The 16,874-nt window shown below is 33.5% G+C and overlaps 1 protein-coding gene across 1 annotated transcript in view; it reads right to left on the bottom strand.

Annotated features, from left to right (window-relative positions):
* Nucleotides 1-10,932: 10,932 nt before the first annotated feature.
* The window catches only part of LOC142860170 (uncharacterized), a 72,961-nt gene continuing 67,019 nt past the window's right edge, over nucleotides 10,933-16,874 (bottom strand). The window contains exon 7 of the mRNA XM_075991082.1: nucleotides 10,933-11,735. Within this exon, the coding sequence (XP_075847197.1) occupies nucleotides 10,933-11,735 (803 nt within the window). The remainder of the gene's footprint in view (nucleotides 11,736-16,874) is intronic.

The raw sequence follows: 16,874 nt of genomic DNA, 5'->3' as shown, positions 1-16,874 counted from the left end.
TTCAGCTATGCATTAGCTTAGGTTACAAAAGATAATTTCTACAAAGAAAGTAACGTTGGTTTTTACAACATTCTCTTATAAAGACAGAATAAACAAATAGTTTACAGTAGGGAAAGGAGAAGATCCATAGCATTTAAGACTAAGTAGTGATAAATGTAACATGATAAACCTGCATCTTGTCCATACATAGGAGACTAATAATTTTTAAAAATAGACAAAGTGTTAACATTAGGAAAATAACATTCCCAGCTAAACATCTGAAAGAAATTCTAGAACATACCTAGAACTAAAAGCTTTACATCTAAAAAGAGAAACATAGACAAATAATACAAAGAAAAACTGGAGAATTCAGAATTCATGGAAATTAGCATATACTTAAACTTGCTATTCAAAAAGGGATTCTTGCTAAAAAGGCAAATTATATCTGACACTTTAAAAATTTCTATCAAATTTATATTGAAATTTTTCCAAAACATAAATCGTTTCTAAATTTGTGGAATATAAAGTAAAGAAAGAACTTTGCAGTCTTTAAAAATTTATAAACCTATAAAATTTTTATTTCTGGATTACTGTGAGACAATGGTTTGTACCCTGTCAATTGTATTTTAATAAATGCTGATTGGCCAGTAGCCAGACAGGAAGTATAGGTTGGACGGCCAAACAGGAAGTAGATGCAGGGCAACATGAAAATGTTAAGAGGTGCTTATGGAAGGTCTGGGGACAGTAGTGACCCCCAGGGCACCTCACCCAGTTGGGTTACTTGGGAATGCAGCCCAAAGTGGGTGGTGAAGTCCATCTACTGCTAAATATCAGCACAATACTGATAGTCAACAGTTACCATAAGAGAAAGTTAAAAAGAACTTTGAAGAAAGAGTTCAAGAGGACATAAAAATCAATCTTTTCTGAGCTTCAAGCAGTGGCCCACTGAAACCTGAATAAGTGTCAATGATTTGGTGTACATATTTTAATTTTCCAAATTCTGCAAAGTAGAACACATCCGTGTGCCAGATTTCATTCCCCTGAGTACCCTTTGGGTTGCTCCCTTCAGCTAATGGTGTCAGGTTATAGAAAGAGCAAGTAGGACATCTCTTTCTAATCTCTTTGGCTTGTTGCCATGTAATAGAGAACCCTTTCTTTAAACCTTTGGTTTAAATGAACCATGGTTCATTGTCCTTTAATACCTTTTTTATTTCATCAGTAGGAAAAGGCACTAAAATCTCTGTTTGGTCAATATCTCCTAATTGACAAAGTCTCAATTTACATCCTATAATTAATACACAGACTTTTTCAACATAAGTTTTTAAATTTTTACTTGGTTTATGTGGTAAAAGATCCGTTCTAAGATAATATCATCCCTCTGCATTAAAATTCCTGTAACAGAAATTCTAGAAGGCAATATGACTAGAACACAATTGAAATTTAGATTCATCCTATCCACATATCCCTCCTGTAATTTTTTCTCATCAATTGTCAAGCCATTTTCTGCTTCAGCTGTTAAATATCTGGGACTATTCAAATCGTTATCATGAATTATTAGATCAGGTGTTATCCCTGCAGCCGGTTGTAGATTGGAAATATCTAGAAACAGTCTTTGAAAGTCATTTATAGCCCACAACCAGTCTCTCCTAACTTGCACCCTTTGTGTCTCATTTTCTGTAAACCTATTCTATAACCGAAGTAATTAACAGAATCTCCTCTCTGTAATTTTTTATTTTTTTATTAAAAATTTCAACCTCCTGCCCACCTCCCATTTACTTCCAAATCCCCACACACTCCCATCGCTTCCCTTCCCTCTCCAGTCCAAACAGCGGTCAGGGTTCCCTTACCCGTGGGAAGTTCAAGGTCCTCTCCCCTCCATCCAGGTCTAGGAACGTGAGCATCCAACAACCAGGCTTCCACAAAGCCAGTACATGCAGTAGAATCAAAACCCTCTGCCATTGTCCATGGCTTCCCAGTCAGCCCTCACTGACAGCCACATTCAAGAGTCAGATTTGATGACATGCTCCATCAGTCCCAGTCCAACTGGCCTTGGTGAGCTCCCATTAGATCAGTCCCACCATCTCAGTGGTTGGAGGTACCCCTCACGGTCCTGACTTCATTGCTCATGTTCTCCCTCCTTCTGTTCCTCTTTTGGACCTTGGGAGCTCAGTTCAGTGTTCCAGTGTGGGTCTCTGTATCTACATCCATTGCCAGATGAAGGTTCTATGGTGATATGCTAGATATTCATCAGTGTGGCTATGGGACAAGGTCAGTTCAGGCACCCTCTCCTCTGCTGCCCAAGGACCAAGCTGGGGACATCTCCTTGGACCTGGGAAGCCCTGTAGAGTCAAGTCTCTTGCCAACCCTTAATGGCTCCCTTAATTAAGATATCTACTTCCCTGCTCCCTATCACCCTCCCTCCATCCCATTCCTCCAAGCTCTCCCCAATCCTCCTCTTCTCCCTTCTCTATCCCAATCTCCCTTTACAACATCCCCACCCCTACCTCTGTGCACCCAATTTTTGCCTGGCAATCTTTTCTACTTACAATATCATGGTTTTTTTATGCCAATACAAAGCTGTTTTCAATACTGTAGCTCTGTCATAGAGTTTGGAGTCAGGGATGGTAATGCCTCCAGAAGTTTCTTTATTGTATAAGATTGTTTTGACTATCCTGGGTTTTTTTCCATATAAATTTGATTATTGTTCTCTCAAGGTCTGTGAAAATTTTTGATGGGATTTTGATGGGAATTGCATTGGCTCTATAGATTGCTTTTGGTAGAATTGCCATTTTTACTATGTTGATCCTCCCAATTTAAGAGCAAGGGAGGTCCTTCCATTTTCTGGTGTCTTCTTCAATTTCTTTCTTCAAAGACTTATAGTTCTTGTCAAAAAGATCTTTCACTTATTTGTTTAGAGTTACCCCAAGATATTTTATGCTATTTATGGCTATCGTGAAAGCTGATACTTCTCCGATTTCCCTCTCTGCTTCTTTATCCTTTGTGTATAGAAGAACAACTGATTTTTTGGAGTTGATATTGTATCCTGCCACATTACTAAAGGTGTTTATCAGCTGTAGGAGTTCTTTGGTACCATTTTTGGGGTCGCTTGTGTAAACTATCATATCATCTGCAAATAATGAAAGTTTAGCTTCTTCCTTTCCAATTTGAATCCCCTTGATCCTCTTATGCAGTCTTATTGCTATCGCTAGAACTTCAAGCAATATATTGAAGAGGTATGGAGAGAGTGGACAGCCTTGTTGTGTTCCTGATTTTAGTGGGATGGCTCTGATTTTCTCTCCATTTAATTTGATGTTAGCTGCTGGCTTGCTGTATATATCTTTTATTATGTTGAAGTATGACCCATGTATCCCTAATCTCTCCAAGACCTTTATATAAAGTGGTGTTGAATTTTGTCAAATGCATTTTCAGCATCTAATGAAATGATCATATGTTTTTTTCTTTCAGTTTATTTATATAATGGATTACATTGATAGATTTTCGTATGTTGAACCAGCCCTGCATCTCTGGGATAAAGCCTACTTGATCGTGAAGGATGGCTTTTCTAATGTGTTCTTGGATTCGGTTTCCCAATATTTTATTGAGAATTTTTGCGTCGATGTTCATAAGCTTGCAGAAAATTAGGACGCAAAGAAACACATTAGGAGAGACTAATTGTGGAACCTTAATGATTTTCAAAGATATTTAGGAGACATTTCCACTCTAAACAGGCTGTTTTAATAAAACATGATCTAGAATTCATTTAAACAAAACTTTAGATGGTGATAGACATGAATTAAGAGCTAAAGCAGAAAAAGAACACAAAATTTTTGAGGAGAAATTACAGAAGTCACGTGTAGATAGGGTGAATCCAAATCTTAATTGTATTCTACTCATATGGCCTTCCAGAATTTCTCCTACAGGAATTTAATGCAGAGGGACAATGTTACCTTAGAATGGAGTTTTTTACCACAAAAGTCAAGGAAAAATTTAAAAGATATATGGAAAAATTCTCAGAATTAATTATAAAAGGTAAATTGAGACTTCATCAATAAGCAGGTATAGATCCAGCAGAGATTATGATGTCTTTTAACGCTAAAGAAAAAATAAAGTTATGGCAAATAATGATTGTGGCAAAGGGCTTGTACAAATTTGGAAGAAATTAATAGCAATTATTCCAAAATCGGTAGACTTAACCTTATAAAGAGAACTACTTGGATCCTATAAAAGGAAAACTGAGTCTTTATAAACTAGCGGGTATAAACCCAAAGGAGATTATAGCACCTTTCACTTCTGATGAAATAAGGAAAAAAGTAAAGGGAAGACAATGAACCATGGAAAGTAGTGTTTGCTAATTTACTGGGAGAAATTAGTAGCAATTATCCAAAAGTGATAGAATTAACCTTATAAAGAGAACTTCTTGGATTCATCCTTGAATTGTACGTGATATTCCAATAACTAGAGCCTGTACATTTAATACTAATGCAAATAAATCAGAGATGTCAGGTTACAAATTAGAAGAATTAAGTAAGGTGGAACAAAGCTCTTATAATTCTTCCCAGAACTCAGAATTATATGCTATTCTCATGGGGCTAAGAATTTTAAAGAACCACTTAATATAGTTACTAATTCACAATATGCAGAAAGATTTAACTTGCATATTGAAACTGCTGAATTTATACCAGATGATACAGAATTGACTTCATTATTTATCCAGGTGCAAGACATAATCAGCAATAGGCTTTGTCCTACATACATAACACACATCTGATCCCATATGTGTCTGCCAGGTCCTCTAGCTCAAGGTAATGCAGAAATTGATCAATTTTGATTGGAAGCATGTTGCAGGTCTCAGAATTTCATAAAGAAATATCATGTCAATAGTAAAGGGTTAAAGAAAGAGTTTTCTCTTACATGGAAACAAGCTAACGAGATTTTAAAGAGATGCTCTACTTGCTCTTTCTATAAACAAACACTGCTACCTGCATGGAATAACCCAATGGCCATGCAAAGGAATGAAATTTGGCAGATGGATGTGTTTCACTTTGCAGAATTTGGACAATTAAATTATGTACACCATACCATTGACACTTATTCAGGTTTTCATTTGGCAACTGTTTAAGCTCAGAAAAGCCTGATTCAGTAATCACACAACTATTAAAATTATGGCCTGCACAAATAAACACAGATAATGGTCCAGCTTATTCATGTCTAGGAAAATGCAACTATTTTTCTTCTTATAATATTAAGCATATTACAGGTATACCACACAATCCTACAGGTCAGGCAGTAGTAAAAGATAAAAATCAAACTATAAAGGATATGTTAAAAAAACAGAAAGGGGTCGAAATGCCCAAGAAATAATTATTATAATGTTTTATTAACCTTAAATTTTCTTAACCCTAATGAGAAAGGGACAACAGCAGCAGAGAGACATTGGGTAATACAAAAGTCTTCTGAATTAAATCAACTGGTTTATTTCAAGGATCTGTTGACCTCAAAATGGAAGCCAGGAGATGTGCTATGGTATGGAAAAGTTTTACTTATGTGTCCATAAGAGAAGAGAAACTATGGATATCATCAAAATTAATAAAGATCTGGTTTGAAAAAGAGAAACATCTTGAAAAAGAAAAATGACAACTCATCCACAATGGTGACAACCATACTCATGGTAAGGAAACCTCATAAGTGTTGGGGCAGAGTTTTGTTCTAATCTTTGCAAGAAAACATTAATATAAAAAATTCAAGAGACACTGGATGTTTGAATGCTGACAGATGGAAAAATAATTATCCACAAGGTATCATCAAGAAAAGGGATCACAATTTTTGATGTGAGATAAATGACATGCATATATTTAAGCATACATATATATTTATATTTATGAATATACAGAGCTGGTTTTGGAGTTGGACAATGGCTTTGTCCTTCTCTAAATACAAAGATGTTGTTAAAAGAAAAATTGAGAGTTTCTGTCTCATGTCAAGGGCCATTTGGTCTGGAACAGAAAGAAAAATTAATTTAGAAATAAATTTACTCTTCTTCATATCTTTTTATGACTCCTTCATTGAATATATGTCTGTATATGTCTATATAAATTATGTTTAAGTTTTACACAATGAACTAGGAATATTCCTGCAATAATCTTTGAAGTTTCCAGGAAGAAGATGAGGCCCCACAAAAATGACTCCATCTGGTTGATGTGACAAGAAGATGCTGATAGAACTACTACAAGACCTGTTTTAGGTACCAGCCTCTCAAAATGGTTCTAAATTGGTTAGCTGAGACGGTGCCAATTTTTACAATATTGTGGCCAGACATCCAAATAGGAACCTCAGAAAAACCCTAACAAATATTTATAGACTATTTGCAATTATACCTGACTGTAATCTTGGAATTTAACCATCATTTTACTTTAACAGGATCCCATAGAAAAAAACATTGCCCCCATGACAGCCAGAAGTAATTCTAGAAGACAACGTCCCCTTGCCCAACAAAGTTTGTTCTCAGGGTTAGAGACATCAATTAGGGGGATGATTACAATTGGTATGAGTTTGGAGGTCGGGGGAATTTACTGGCTCAGGGATCTCTTTGAAAAACAGGGAAATTGAATAGGATAATAGATTTACTTGAGCTTACGCAAACTAATAATAATAGTGAGTAATAGAGTGAATATTTGTTAGTTATTATTTATATGCAATTACATTGGTATAAATCTTTATATTGATACAAATTTAAAAGATATTGAATGTTGTATGCATGCTTGCTTCTACCTCTGCTTAAAACATTTTTATTTATTGATATTTATTTATCATATTGCAATGTACATTTCTACCTCTGATCAAGAATCTTGTACATTTTTCATATTTTGATGTCATTGTCCCCACTTGTTGCATATTTGTTTATTGTATAATATTCAAATATGGTCTTAGTCTTTAAGTTATATAGGTATTAAGAATTATAGATCAATAGTCAACTATGTTTGTCATCTTTATAGTTAGACTAATCAGGTTCTTTAGAAAAATAGAAATTATATTCTGCATAGATATGTATTATTATTTGGAGTCACTTATATATACTATCATATAATCTACAAATAACGAAACTTTGACTTCTCCCTTTACAATTTGAATTCCTTTGATCTCCTTTCCTTGTTTTATTGCTATAGTTAGAATGTCAAGAACTATGTTGAATTGATATAGAGGAAGTGGTCAAATCATATGCCCTTATAGTTCCAGCATATCTCTGTCCAATTTATATTAAAATTATCATCAAGCATCATTAACATGCTAAAAGCAAATGCACCATCTGCAGAATCTCAAAAATCAGTAGAATATCCTCTCCTGTCTTAGTTATAAAAATACTCATGAAATGTCCCTTGCTGAGATGAAGCAGTCTGCTCAGCAGACATGATATTCAATGAGATTTTGGACTATACTACCCTGTTCTACTCAACAATGGCAAAACAGAAATTGGCTATGAAAGCTGAACTCAACTGTAGATCAAAATCCTATAAAGCTGATCACAAAATGCACATGGTTTTTAGGGCCAAAGTTTATAAAGATGTGGCGGTTCCTTCTTAGAATAATAAATAGAAGCTGAGGAATGAAGCACAAGTAAAAGTAATTTCAACAGTTGGCGTTGAGTTCCTAATTAACAGTCTACACTTAGAAGGATTTGGGAAACATTAACTCTCACATTGGAAAATGTATCTAAACCACTTATTGTCCATGTTATAATGCAGTTTGTGGGACTTTGAGATTTAGAATGAACTATAGAATTTTTTGGCTTTTTTAATGGAAGCAGTAGAATACAAAACACATCACCACTAGATTTCATTCATTATGTTTGTAGAATATTATCACTGTATGTTTTGATCCATTCATATGAATCCATATATTCTGATATGTATCAAGAGTATATATTGTGCATATCATAATTCCCATGAGGATTCTATTTTTAGCAACCATCTTTTTACTTAAACATAAGTGACTTAGAAAAGCTATATGTGAAAGATGTTGGGACAGGTAACAAAAGACACCAAGTAGCTAAAAATAATTTTTTAATGTGTTTTCGGTAGGCTTGCAAAATATCTGCACAAGCTTGAAAGATGCAGGTGATTTTTAAGATTAACTGTTAGCTAGTGATCAGTTCAGGGCAATAGCCTATAAGATACTAATCGTTGTAGTTTTCATGTATTTTTCATAATCCCATCTGTATATATACATAATTACATATAAATATACATATTTACAGCAACATGCAGAAGTGGATGTATGTATGCATGTCATATCTTAAAGAAGATTTTGATATATTAGTCCTCAAATTCTCGCTCATACCCTTTTGCCAAACTCTCTTCCATGAAGATGCCATATTTTTACTAGAAATATTTATTGAAATTGAGAATCCTCACATAGGACACCAAAATATTTCAGTTTAAATATATTAATACTATACTCAGACTCACCTATTGGTATCTTATAGACCAAAACAGGTAATCACTTCTCCCTTTTGTCCTTTGGCCAGCAGCAACCCCAGATTTAAATAGTCTAATTCACTCACCTGATGTCATCCATTTTATAATATCTGTCCTTTATATGAGTCTTAATCTATGCCCTCCTGAAGGTTGTCTTATAAAATTGTCGTTGTGCCTGTCAATGTATTTGTCCTTATCAGGGTCTTTATTCTGTCATTTTATTGAAGAAAACAAGGAACATCAGAACAAGGAGCATCAGAAGGGAAAGCTTTGGGGGATACTGTCTTGAAGTCTTTAAATAATTTCACAAGGACTTGTCAATGAACCCCCTTGACACTACCAATAACAGACAGTATTACAAACACCATTGCATATCATGTTTTATCTCTCTACTGTATTTAGCATTTATTGTCGAGGAGGTTAATTTAAATCTCATGTATGCATTAGCTTAGGTTACAAAAATAATTTAATAATGTGGAAAATTCAAAGAAAGCAAAGTTGGTTTTTACAATGTTCTCTTATAAAGACAGAATAATTACGGAGTTCACAGTAGGCAAAGGAGAGGACTTCCTGGCAAAGATCCTTAGATCATAGCGTTTAAGACCAAGTAGTGACAAATAAGACTTCATAAAATTAACTGCCATTCATAGATAACAGATTACTAACTTTCAAAAAAAGAGACTGTGTTAAGATTAGGAAAACAACATTACAAGCTAAACGTCTGATATTGATTGTAGAACATACCTAGAACTCTATGGTTTTACACCAAAAAAGAGAGAGAATAAAAGAAACAAACAAAAACAAAAATGCCACTAGAATTAAAACTAGACATAAACCTACACAGAAATCTCAAAAAATAATAAATCTGTTTGAGAGGTATTTTCTAAAGTTCAACATGTGTAGCAATAGAGAAATGTAAATTAACTATCGTTTGAAATCTCTTCCCCATATCAGAATGACTAAGAAAAATAAAAATATTAATAAAGGATAACAAATATTGATGTATATCTGAGGAAAAGATAATAACTTATTCATATATTTGAGCATTCACATTTTGATGATGCAAAATGAAATCAATGTGGAATTGCCTCAAAAAGCTAAAAGTGTTATATCAATCACTTTTTGCTAAATTAATGTAAGTGTTCTCATGAAAAGAATGTCACACTGATCCTTCTGCTTCTAGTTTGTACAATTAATTGAGGAGAATTCGTGTTTGTTCTAGAAGAATTACCAAAAGTTAGAAAGTGCCACTTGCTACTATTATTCTGCTACAAGCTTAAGGTTTAAAATTATTCCTCATTTCCTATCTTTTACCACCAACTACTGCATCGCTAAGCCTCCATCACAGAAATTACCTGCATATGTTTACTGCTAAAAGAGAGACCCACCTGCAGTCATAGTTCAGACAATAAGAAGATGTTCAGCTTTAAGTGTCCTTTAATATCATCCCCTCCTGCAATTCAAAGGATAGTTCAGAACAGAATTATGACACATGTAAAGAGTCAAAGGTGATGTAGGACTATAAAGAAGCACTGTTTTCAGCACACACCGGGAAATGTGTAATTAGGAACTCAGTGATTCATGAGAGCTGAGCAAGGGCAAACCAGGTCAAAATTCCAGGCTTCTTTCCAACTAGCTCTCATAAGTTTAATTAATCCATGTATTTTTATGCTATGTTCTAAAACCTACCACACATCCAGCCTCCTCCATATCTGATGGCAACTTGCCTGCCTCAATTCCTCCTCCTGCTTCCACTTTCTCCTTGCAAGACCTGAATATATCTCCTACTTAGCTTTTGTCCATTTACTTCCTATTATGTCAATCACAGTAATATATGTTCACAGTATATACATATCCCAGGAAAAATATACTTCTTTGTTATGACATATTTATATTGTTACTATTATCTACAGAACAGCTCACATTAATGCTATCATGCAATTAGAGTAAAAACTATCAAAACAAAAATAAGAAAAATGTCTAAGATATTTAACATTTTTATTGCAAAGTAGGAAAAGATATGAAGTTAAAAATGAGCAGTTATTTATATAAATAACAAATAGTACAGGAAAATAATATTTATGTAGAATATAATCACATTACCTAAAAAACCATATTCCAAGATCTAAAATATGCATCAAAATCTGGAGCAGTGTGATTTTGGCTGGTTCTTTAACACATTACCTTGATATACAGTCAAGAAATGTTATTGTATAATTCATTCCTACTACAGATATTTACTTATTGATAATATTTTATATTTGAATGGTTACATCTCCAAAAATAGTGCATAGTTAATTAATTTTATTATGAATATTTCATGATTATAATATTTAAACCTGGACGAAATGTATTTAAATTTATCGGAACTGTAGTGCCAGATAATTACTGACTAAGCTTGGAAAGTAATTTAAGGATTTGAGTCTGTGAAGTAATTTGTTCAGTATATAAATATAGGTAAACCGTAGTACTGTGAGTTAAACTAAGAAGTTTGAAGAAGTGTGCGCATTACATGAATTTTCTGATGCCATCTAAGACTTGAGCATGTAGTAAAGGACTTGCCACATTCCTGACATGTGTAAAGTTTCTCACCAATATGAATCCTGCGGTGAGCTTGAAGATTTGCATGACGAGTAAAGGACTTGCCACATTCTTGGCATCTGTAAGGTTTCTCACCAGTATGAAGTCTGTGATGTCTATGAAGTGTTGAGACATGGGTAAAGGACTTGCCACATTCTTGACATCTGTAAGGTTTCTCACCAGTATGGATTCTGTGGTGAGTTTGAAGATTTGCACGACAAGTAAAGGACTTTCCACATTCTTGACATCTGTAAGGTTTCTCACCAGTATGAATTATGTGATGGGTGTGTAGGGTTGAGGCAGTGGTAAAACACTTACCACATTCTTGACATCTGTAAGGTTTCTCACCAGTATGATGTCTGTGATGTCTATGAAGTGTTGAGACATGTGTAAATGATTTGCCACATTCTTGACATCTGTAAGGTTTCTCACCAGTGTGGATTCTGTGGTGATCTTGAAGATGTGTATGACGAGTAAATGATTTGCCACATTCTTGACATCTGTAAGGTTTCTCACCAGTGTGGATCCTGTGGTGATCTTGAAGATGTGCATGACGGGTAAATGATTTGCCACATTCTTGACATCTATAAGGTTTCTCACCAGTATGGATTCTGTGATGTTGTTTCAGTGTTGAGACACGGGTAAAGGAATTCCCACATTCTTTACATCTGTAAGGTTTCTCACCAAGAGGGATTCTTTGGAGAGCTTGAGTACTTGCATGATAGGAAAATGATTTATCACAGTTTTCAAATTTATATGCCTTCTCTTTGGAATTAATTCTCTTATGACTAGTGAGGCAGGAATATCTGTTGAAGCTCTTCCCACACTCCTTATAGTTGCGTTGTCTCTCTTCATTTTGATTGTTTGTATATTGCTTCTCTTTTTTCCTGTCATACTGGAACAAAAAATGGTGTGTGTTATAATAAAAAGTCTCTGTACACTTCTCGGGAATAATACCCTTTACTATGTATTTAAATACTGAGAAAATATGTACTGTGATGTAGTGTTTTGGGCATTTCTTTTTTTGGTCAACTGGGGGTTCTGGTACTGTTCTTCCTAAAACTCTTAGAAAACAGCTTAATAGCATCAGTACCTGTGTAAGAATTTTCCCAACTAAAACAGCTATCTATGATGTATTTTCAGCCTGATTTTATTGAGAAAAACTTTCTAATGTGGATCTAAATTGCTTACTATGTCACAACTGTAATTAATATTTGTGGGAAATCTAGATAATGCTTGATATAACATGTATCATTCAGTTTTCAGATTTTTCAACTTTCTTTGCAGATAAAAATATATTTTAGGACTTTAAGTGTATTTGTTTAGAAAAGAAACTTCTGTAAATGTATGAGATCTAATGTGACACCATCCTCAATAAGGTAGAGATTCCTGACCTATTTTGGCAAATTCATCCAGGATGGCTGGTGAGTAAAAATTATTTCAAGTATAACATAAACCTTTCTTTTTACTCTCATCACCAAATTTTTAAAATATTCTTAAGTACAAGGTTTCTAGGTTAAAACTTACCGATATTCGAGATACCAGCTTCAGGACAGAATCCTGTGTATTCTCCTGTGCAAATAGGTCTTGTGTTTGATGGGAATATAGAGCTGGAAAAAAGGAAATATTTAATTATACTATGTGGCATAAAAATCTCATGATTATTATTTATTCTTATGAAACAATATTCTCAAGGCAAATGATATAACATCTTTCATAACATACACTAAAGAATAAATAAAGTGGCAGGATTGAAAATATATTACCTTGAGCCTGTTTGGATGCTCACCTTCCTAGACCTGGATGGAAGGGGAAGGACCTTGGACTGGAGAGGGAAGGGGAAAGTAGTGGGGGGAGGGGGGAGAAAATGGGTGGTGGGGAGGAGGCAGAAATTTTTAATAAAAACAAAGAAAGAAAGAAAGAAAGAAAGAAAGAAAGAAAGAAAGAAAGAAAGAAAGAAAGAATAAAGAATATATAAATGGCAGGGTTGAAATTATATTACCTCAAGCTTTTCAAACATAATTTTCAGAATAATAAATAAGACTATACTGGTTTGAGTAAAATGACCCCATATATTCAGACATCTGAATACATGGCCTGAAGATGGTATATATTTATGGGTAGGATTAAGAGATATCAACTTAATGGAAAGTCTACATTCCTAGAGTCTTGATTTGAGATCTCTAAAGCCTTCTGCTGCCACTAATAAGGTCTCTGCTTCATATGGTGCTTCTATATGGGACCTCTCACTGCTGTTCCAGCTCCCTGTAAACTACTCCTTCTGATTCATCATCATTGATCTTTTTTCTGTGCATTGTCTTTATCATGTTATTTTATCACAGCAATTGAAAAGTAACTATTACACAGCCTATAACCCAAGTATAAAAAATAATATTTCTTATATAATTGTATTTATATAAAAAATCTCACCTCTTCAAACACTTGAAGTGAACAAACTGAATAATATTTAAAACAGACAGATTATTAATTAATAAAAACTGAAGACATGAACAGCAGGAAACAATTATTACTAACTGGTTCTCAGACAACCTTTTATACCACTTTTCAGACATCAGAAATTCTAAAATATTGATCATATCATTGTAATCATATTTTTCTCTTTTTCTTACATATAAAATAGATGGTTTCATAAAATACATTCTAATTATGACTTTTCTTCCCTCAGATTACCTATGGATCTCCCAATATTCAATCAGGTCTGAATTTAACCACTCTCTGTCATTTCTTTAGAAACAAATAGGCATGTAAAGAATAACAATAAAATAATATAATGAATATCAAAAAATCAGACAGGACATCAGAAGAAAGAAGATGAAACAAAAGCACAGCAAGTATATGTAGCTAGAAAGAGAAAATTTTGCACACAGAAAAATTCGTGAAACAGAAGAGAACAAAACAAAGCTCTGGGGATTACATTTACCTTGGTCTGTTGAAACAAGACATTTACTGCTGGTATTTTACCCTGAAGACAACAGAGAATGTTATCCAGAGCCAAAATGGCTTCTTTCAGGGAGTTAACATCTGGAGAAAGTCCGAACAAGAACCAAATACCACACACTTTCTTTGTATATTTATCTAAATTCCCTAGTTACCAGATACTTCCTCCAGTCCCTGGAGAAAAGTTGCACTCAGAGAAAAAGATGATTCTTGCCTAGTCCCTGATTTTTCCTGATTGTAATTTTAGCTTATTTATCTAGTGACATTTAAGAAAAGAGCAAAGCATGCATGTTCACTACTTAAGTTTCCCAATTTTCTTATTCTCTCTTTCTCCTTTAATTAACTTCCTTTCCCTTAGAGAAGTTCCTAGAGGTTTCAACAAGCCAATACTTGAGCCATTAGAGTAAACTGAGAGTTATTTCTTCACGTAAAACGTTTATCTCTTTCTATGGCCCTGAAATACTCTGACCTGGTGAGAGTTGGAAATTGCTGATTATAAGTATTTATAGTTGGAAATGTTTGCAGCACAGAAGAACAATAAAGAACACATAAAAGGTGGGACATTAACCCGTTTATGGGTTCATAGTAATCCTTTTATTCTTTTCACTCCAGAGTAGCATCGCATCTTTGGGAATGTGGATAGGGGCTGGAGCTAGTCGCATAGCTCTTTCATTGATTATTATTTAAATGTAGTATAATTTAATATTGTGGGTGGTAATACACCGTACATTGTATAGTTTTATTTTTCATGGTTATCTAAGCCACTGTGAGATTTTTGTTTGTTTACATTCATATAATTCTGAGGACAGTCTTTTCATGATCTTTGAAGAATTGTACTTGAATTTTATTGGGTTTGCACAGAATCAGAACTTTAGTTTAGGTATGATGGTGACTTTTATTATATCAATTGACCAAACATTAATTATTGAACATTCTCTAGCCTCTGATATCTTTTCCAATTAATGTTCTATGCCTTATACATTTGACAAGGCTCTTTCTATTGTTTAGTTTTAATTACCCAAAACTAATTTCTGAATGTATTGTGAGAAACATTGTTTCACAGATTTCAATGTATCGTTTTTTCATTTGTATAAAGAAAGGCTACTGACAATTGTTATTTATTTTACAACACGCCCATTTTATTGGAAGTGTTTCTCAGTTGTAGAATTTTTCTGGTGGTATTCTTTGTCTATTATTCATAAAATCATACCGTCTGCATATACAATTTATTTGATTTCAAATAAGGAGCAATTTTGATCATCTTAATTTGTATTTTGTTCCCATGAAAATTTCAAATACACTATTAAAAATACACATATGAAAAAGGGGACTATCCTTTATTGTTTCCTATTTTACTGGAAAGGTTTTGAATTTCTCACAATTTAGTCTGATTTGGTTCATAGGATTGCTATAAATTGCATCTTTTATTTTGAAGTTCATCCCATTTCACTAGTTTTTCAGGGACTTTTATCAAGAAGGGTGGTTGATATTTCTCAAAGGCTTTTCTACATCTAAGGTGATGAACATCTAAAATGTGATTTTTAGTTAGTTTATCTGGTAGATTACATTCATTGGTTCTCATATGTTGATCCACCCTTGTATGTTTTGTTTAAATCCTATGGTAAATGATATTTTGATGTGTTCATAGATTCAGTTTTCTAATATTTTATTGAGGATATATATATATATATATATATATATGTTCATGAGGATATTGTCATATCATTCATGTACGTTTTGAACATATAAGTGGTTCAGGTATCAGTGTCACTCTCCTTATGAAAAGAATTTCACAGTGATCTGCTGCTTTTACTTTGTAGAATGGTATGAACAGTTTTCATGCTAACTGAAGAAGAATTGTTGAAAGATAGCAAGTAATACCAACTACCACAATTCTAATGCTTGAAAGTAGTATCAAAATTATGCATGATGTCTAATTCTTTTTGCACAAAATCTTGCATCTCTAAGACTTCATTTCTATAGCTTCTCATAGAACTTTAATATAAAAGGTGACCCACAAGTTGTCATGGTACAGAAAATAAGAAAACATTCTAATCTACATGGGAAGTAGAAAAAGACAAAAACTCCTGAGTAAATTGGGAGTATGGGGACCTTGAGAGGGGTTGGGATTGGAGAGGAGAGGAAAGAAGGAGAGCAGAAAAAAATATAGAGCTCAATAAAAATCAATTAAAACATCAGATCTAAATAGAATATTTATATCAAACCTGTTCCCTAGAACGTGCAGAGCTCATTCAGGACAGAACAATAATAAATGTTATGTAGGAGGTGTTTCAGGAATGAATATGATCAAATGACATTGTAGGATATTGTAAAATAATTATTACAAGTATTGCAAATAATAGATTATCTATACACAAATTTTCTTCTCCAAAGAAAATGAACTGCAGAATAAATCACAAAGGAAAACAAGAGAATACACAAGTTTTATATGCAAATTAACATATTATAAATTTTAATATTAAGAGACTGTGGATAATTTTAAAATAGATTAATAATATGTATCTATCTAAACAATTAATGATTCAAAATGTATTCCTTTACAGATATAGATAATGTTACACTTAAATTCTGTGGAATTTAAAACAAAGAAAGAATATTGCCATCTTCCAAAATGAGTACCACTAAAAAAGTTATATTTTCTGATTTCGTGTGATTTTACACAACAAAAAAAACCATGTAATACTATCATGAGGACATTCAAGAAGGTTTGAACTGGTACAGAGAAATACTCTTTCATATACTGTGAGGTTTTATTTTAATGTGATTTTTATACTTTCAGTTTCGTTCATTTCAAAGCCTGATGACAGTCAACAATATGGCAACAAAGCATCTTTCTTTCTCTTTGGACCATAATTTGAGTTAACT

This window comes from Microtus pennsylvanicus, chromosome 1 (genome assembly GCF_037038515.1).
Source record: "Microtus pennsylvanicus isolate mMicPen1 chromosome 1, mMicPen1.hap1, whole genome shotgun sequence".
Taxonomy (NCBI): domain Eukaryota; kingdom Metazoa; phylum Chordata; class Mammalia; order Rodentia; family Cricetidae; genus Microtus; species Microtus pennsylvanicus.
This window is presented reverse-complemented; position numbering and strand designations above follow the sequence as displayed.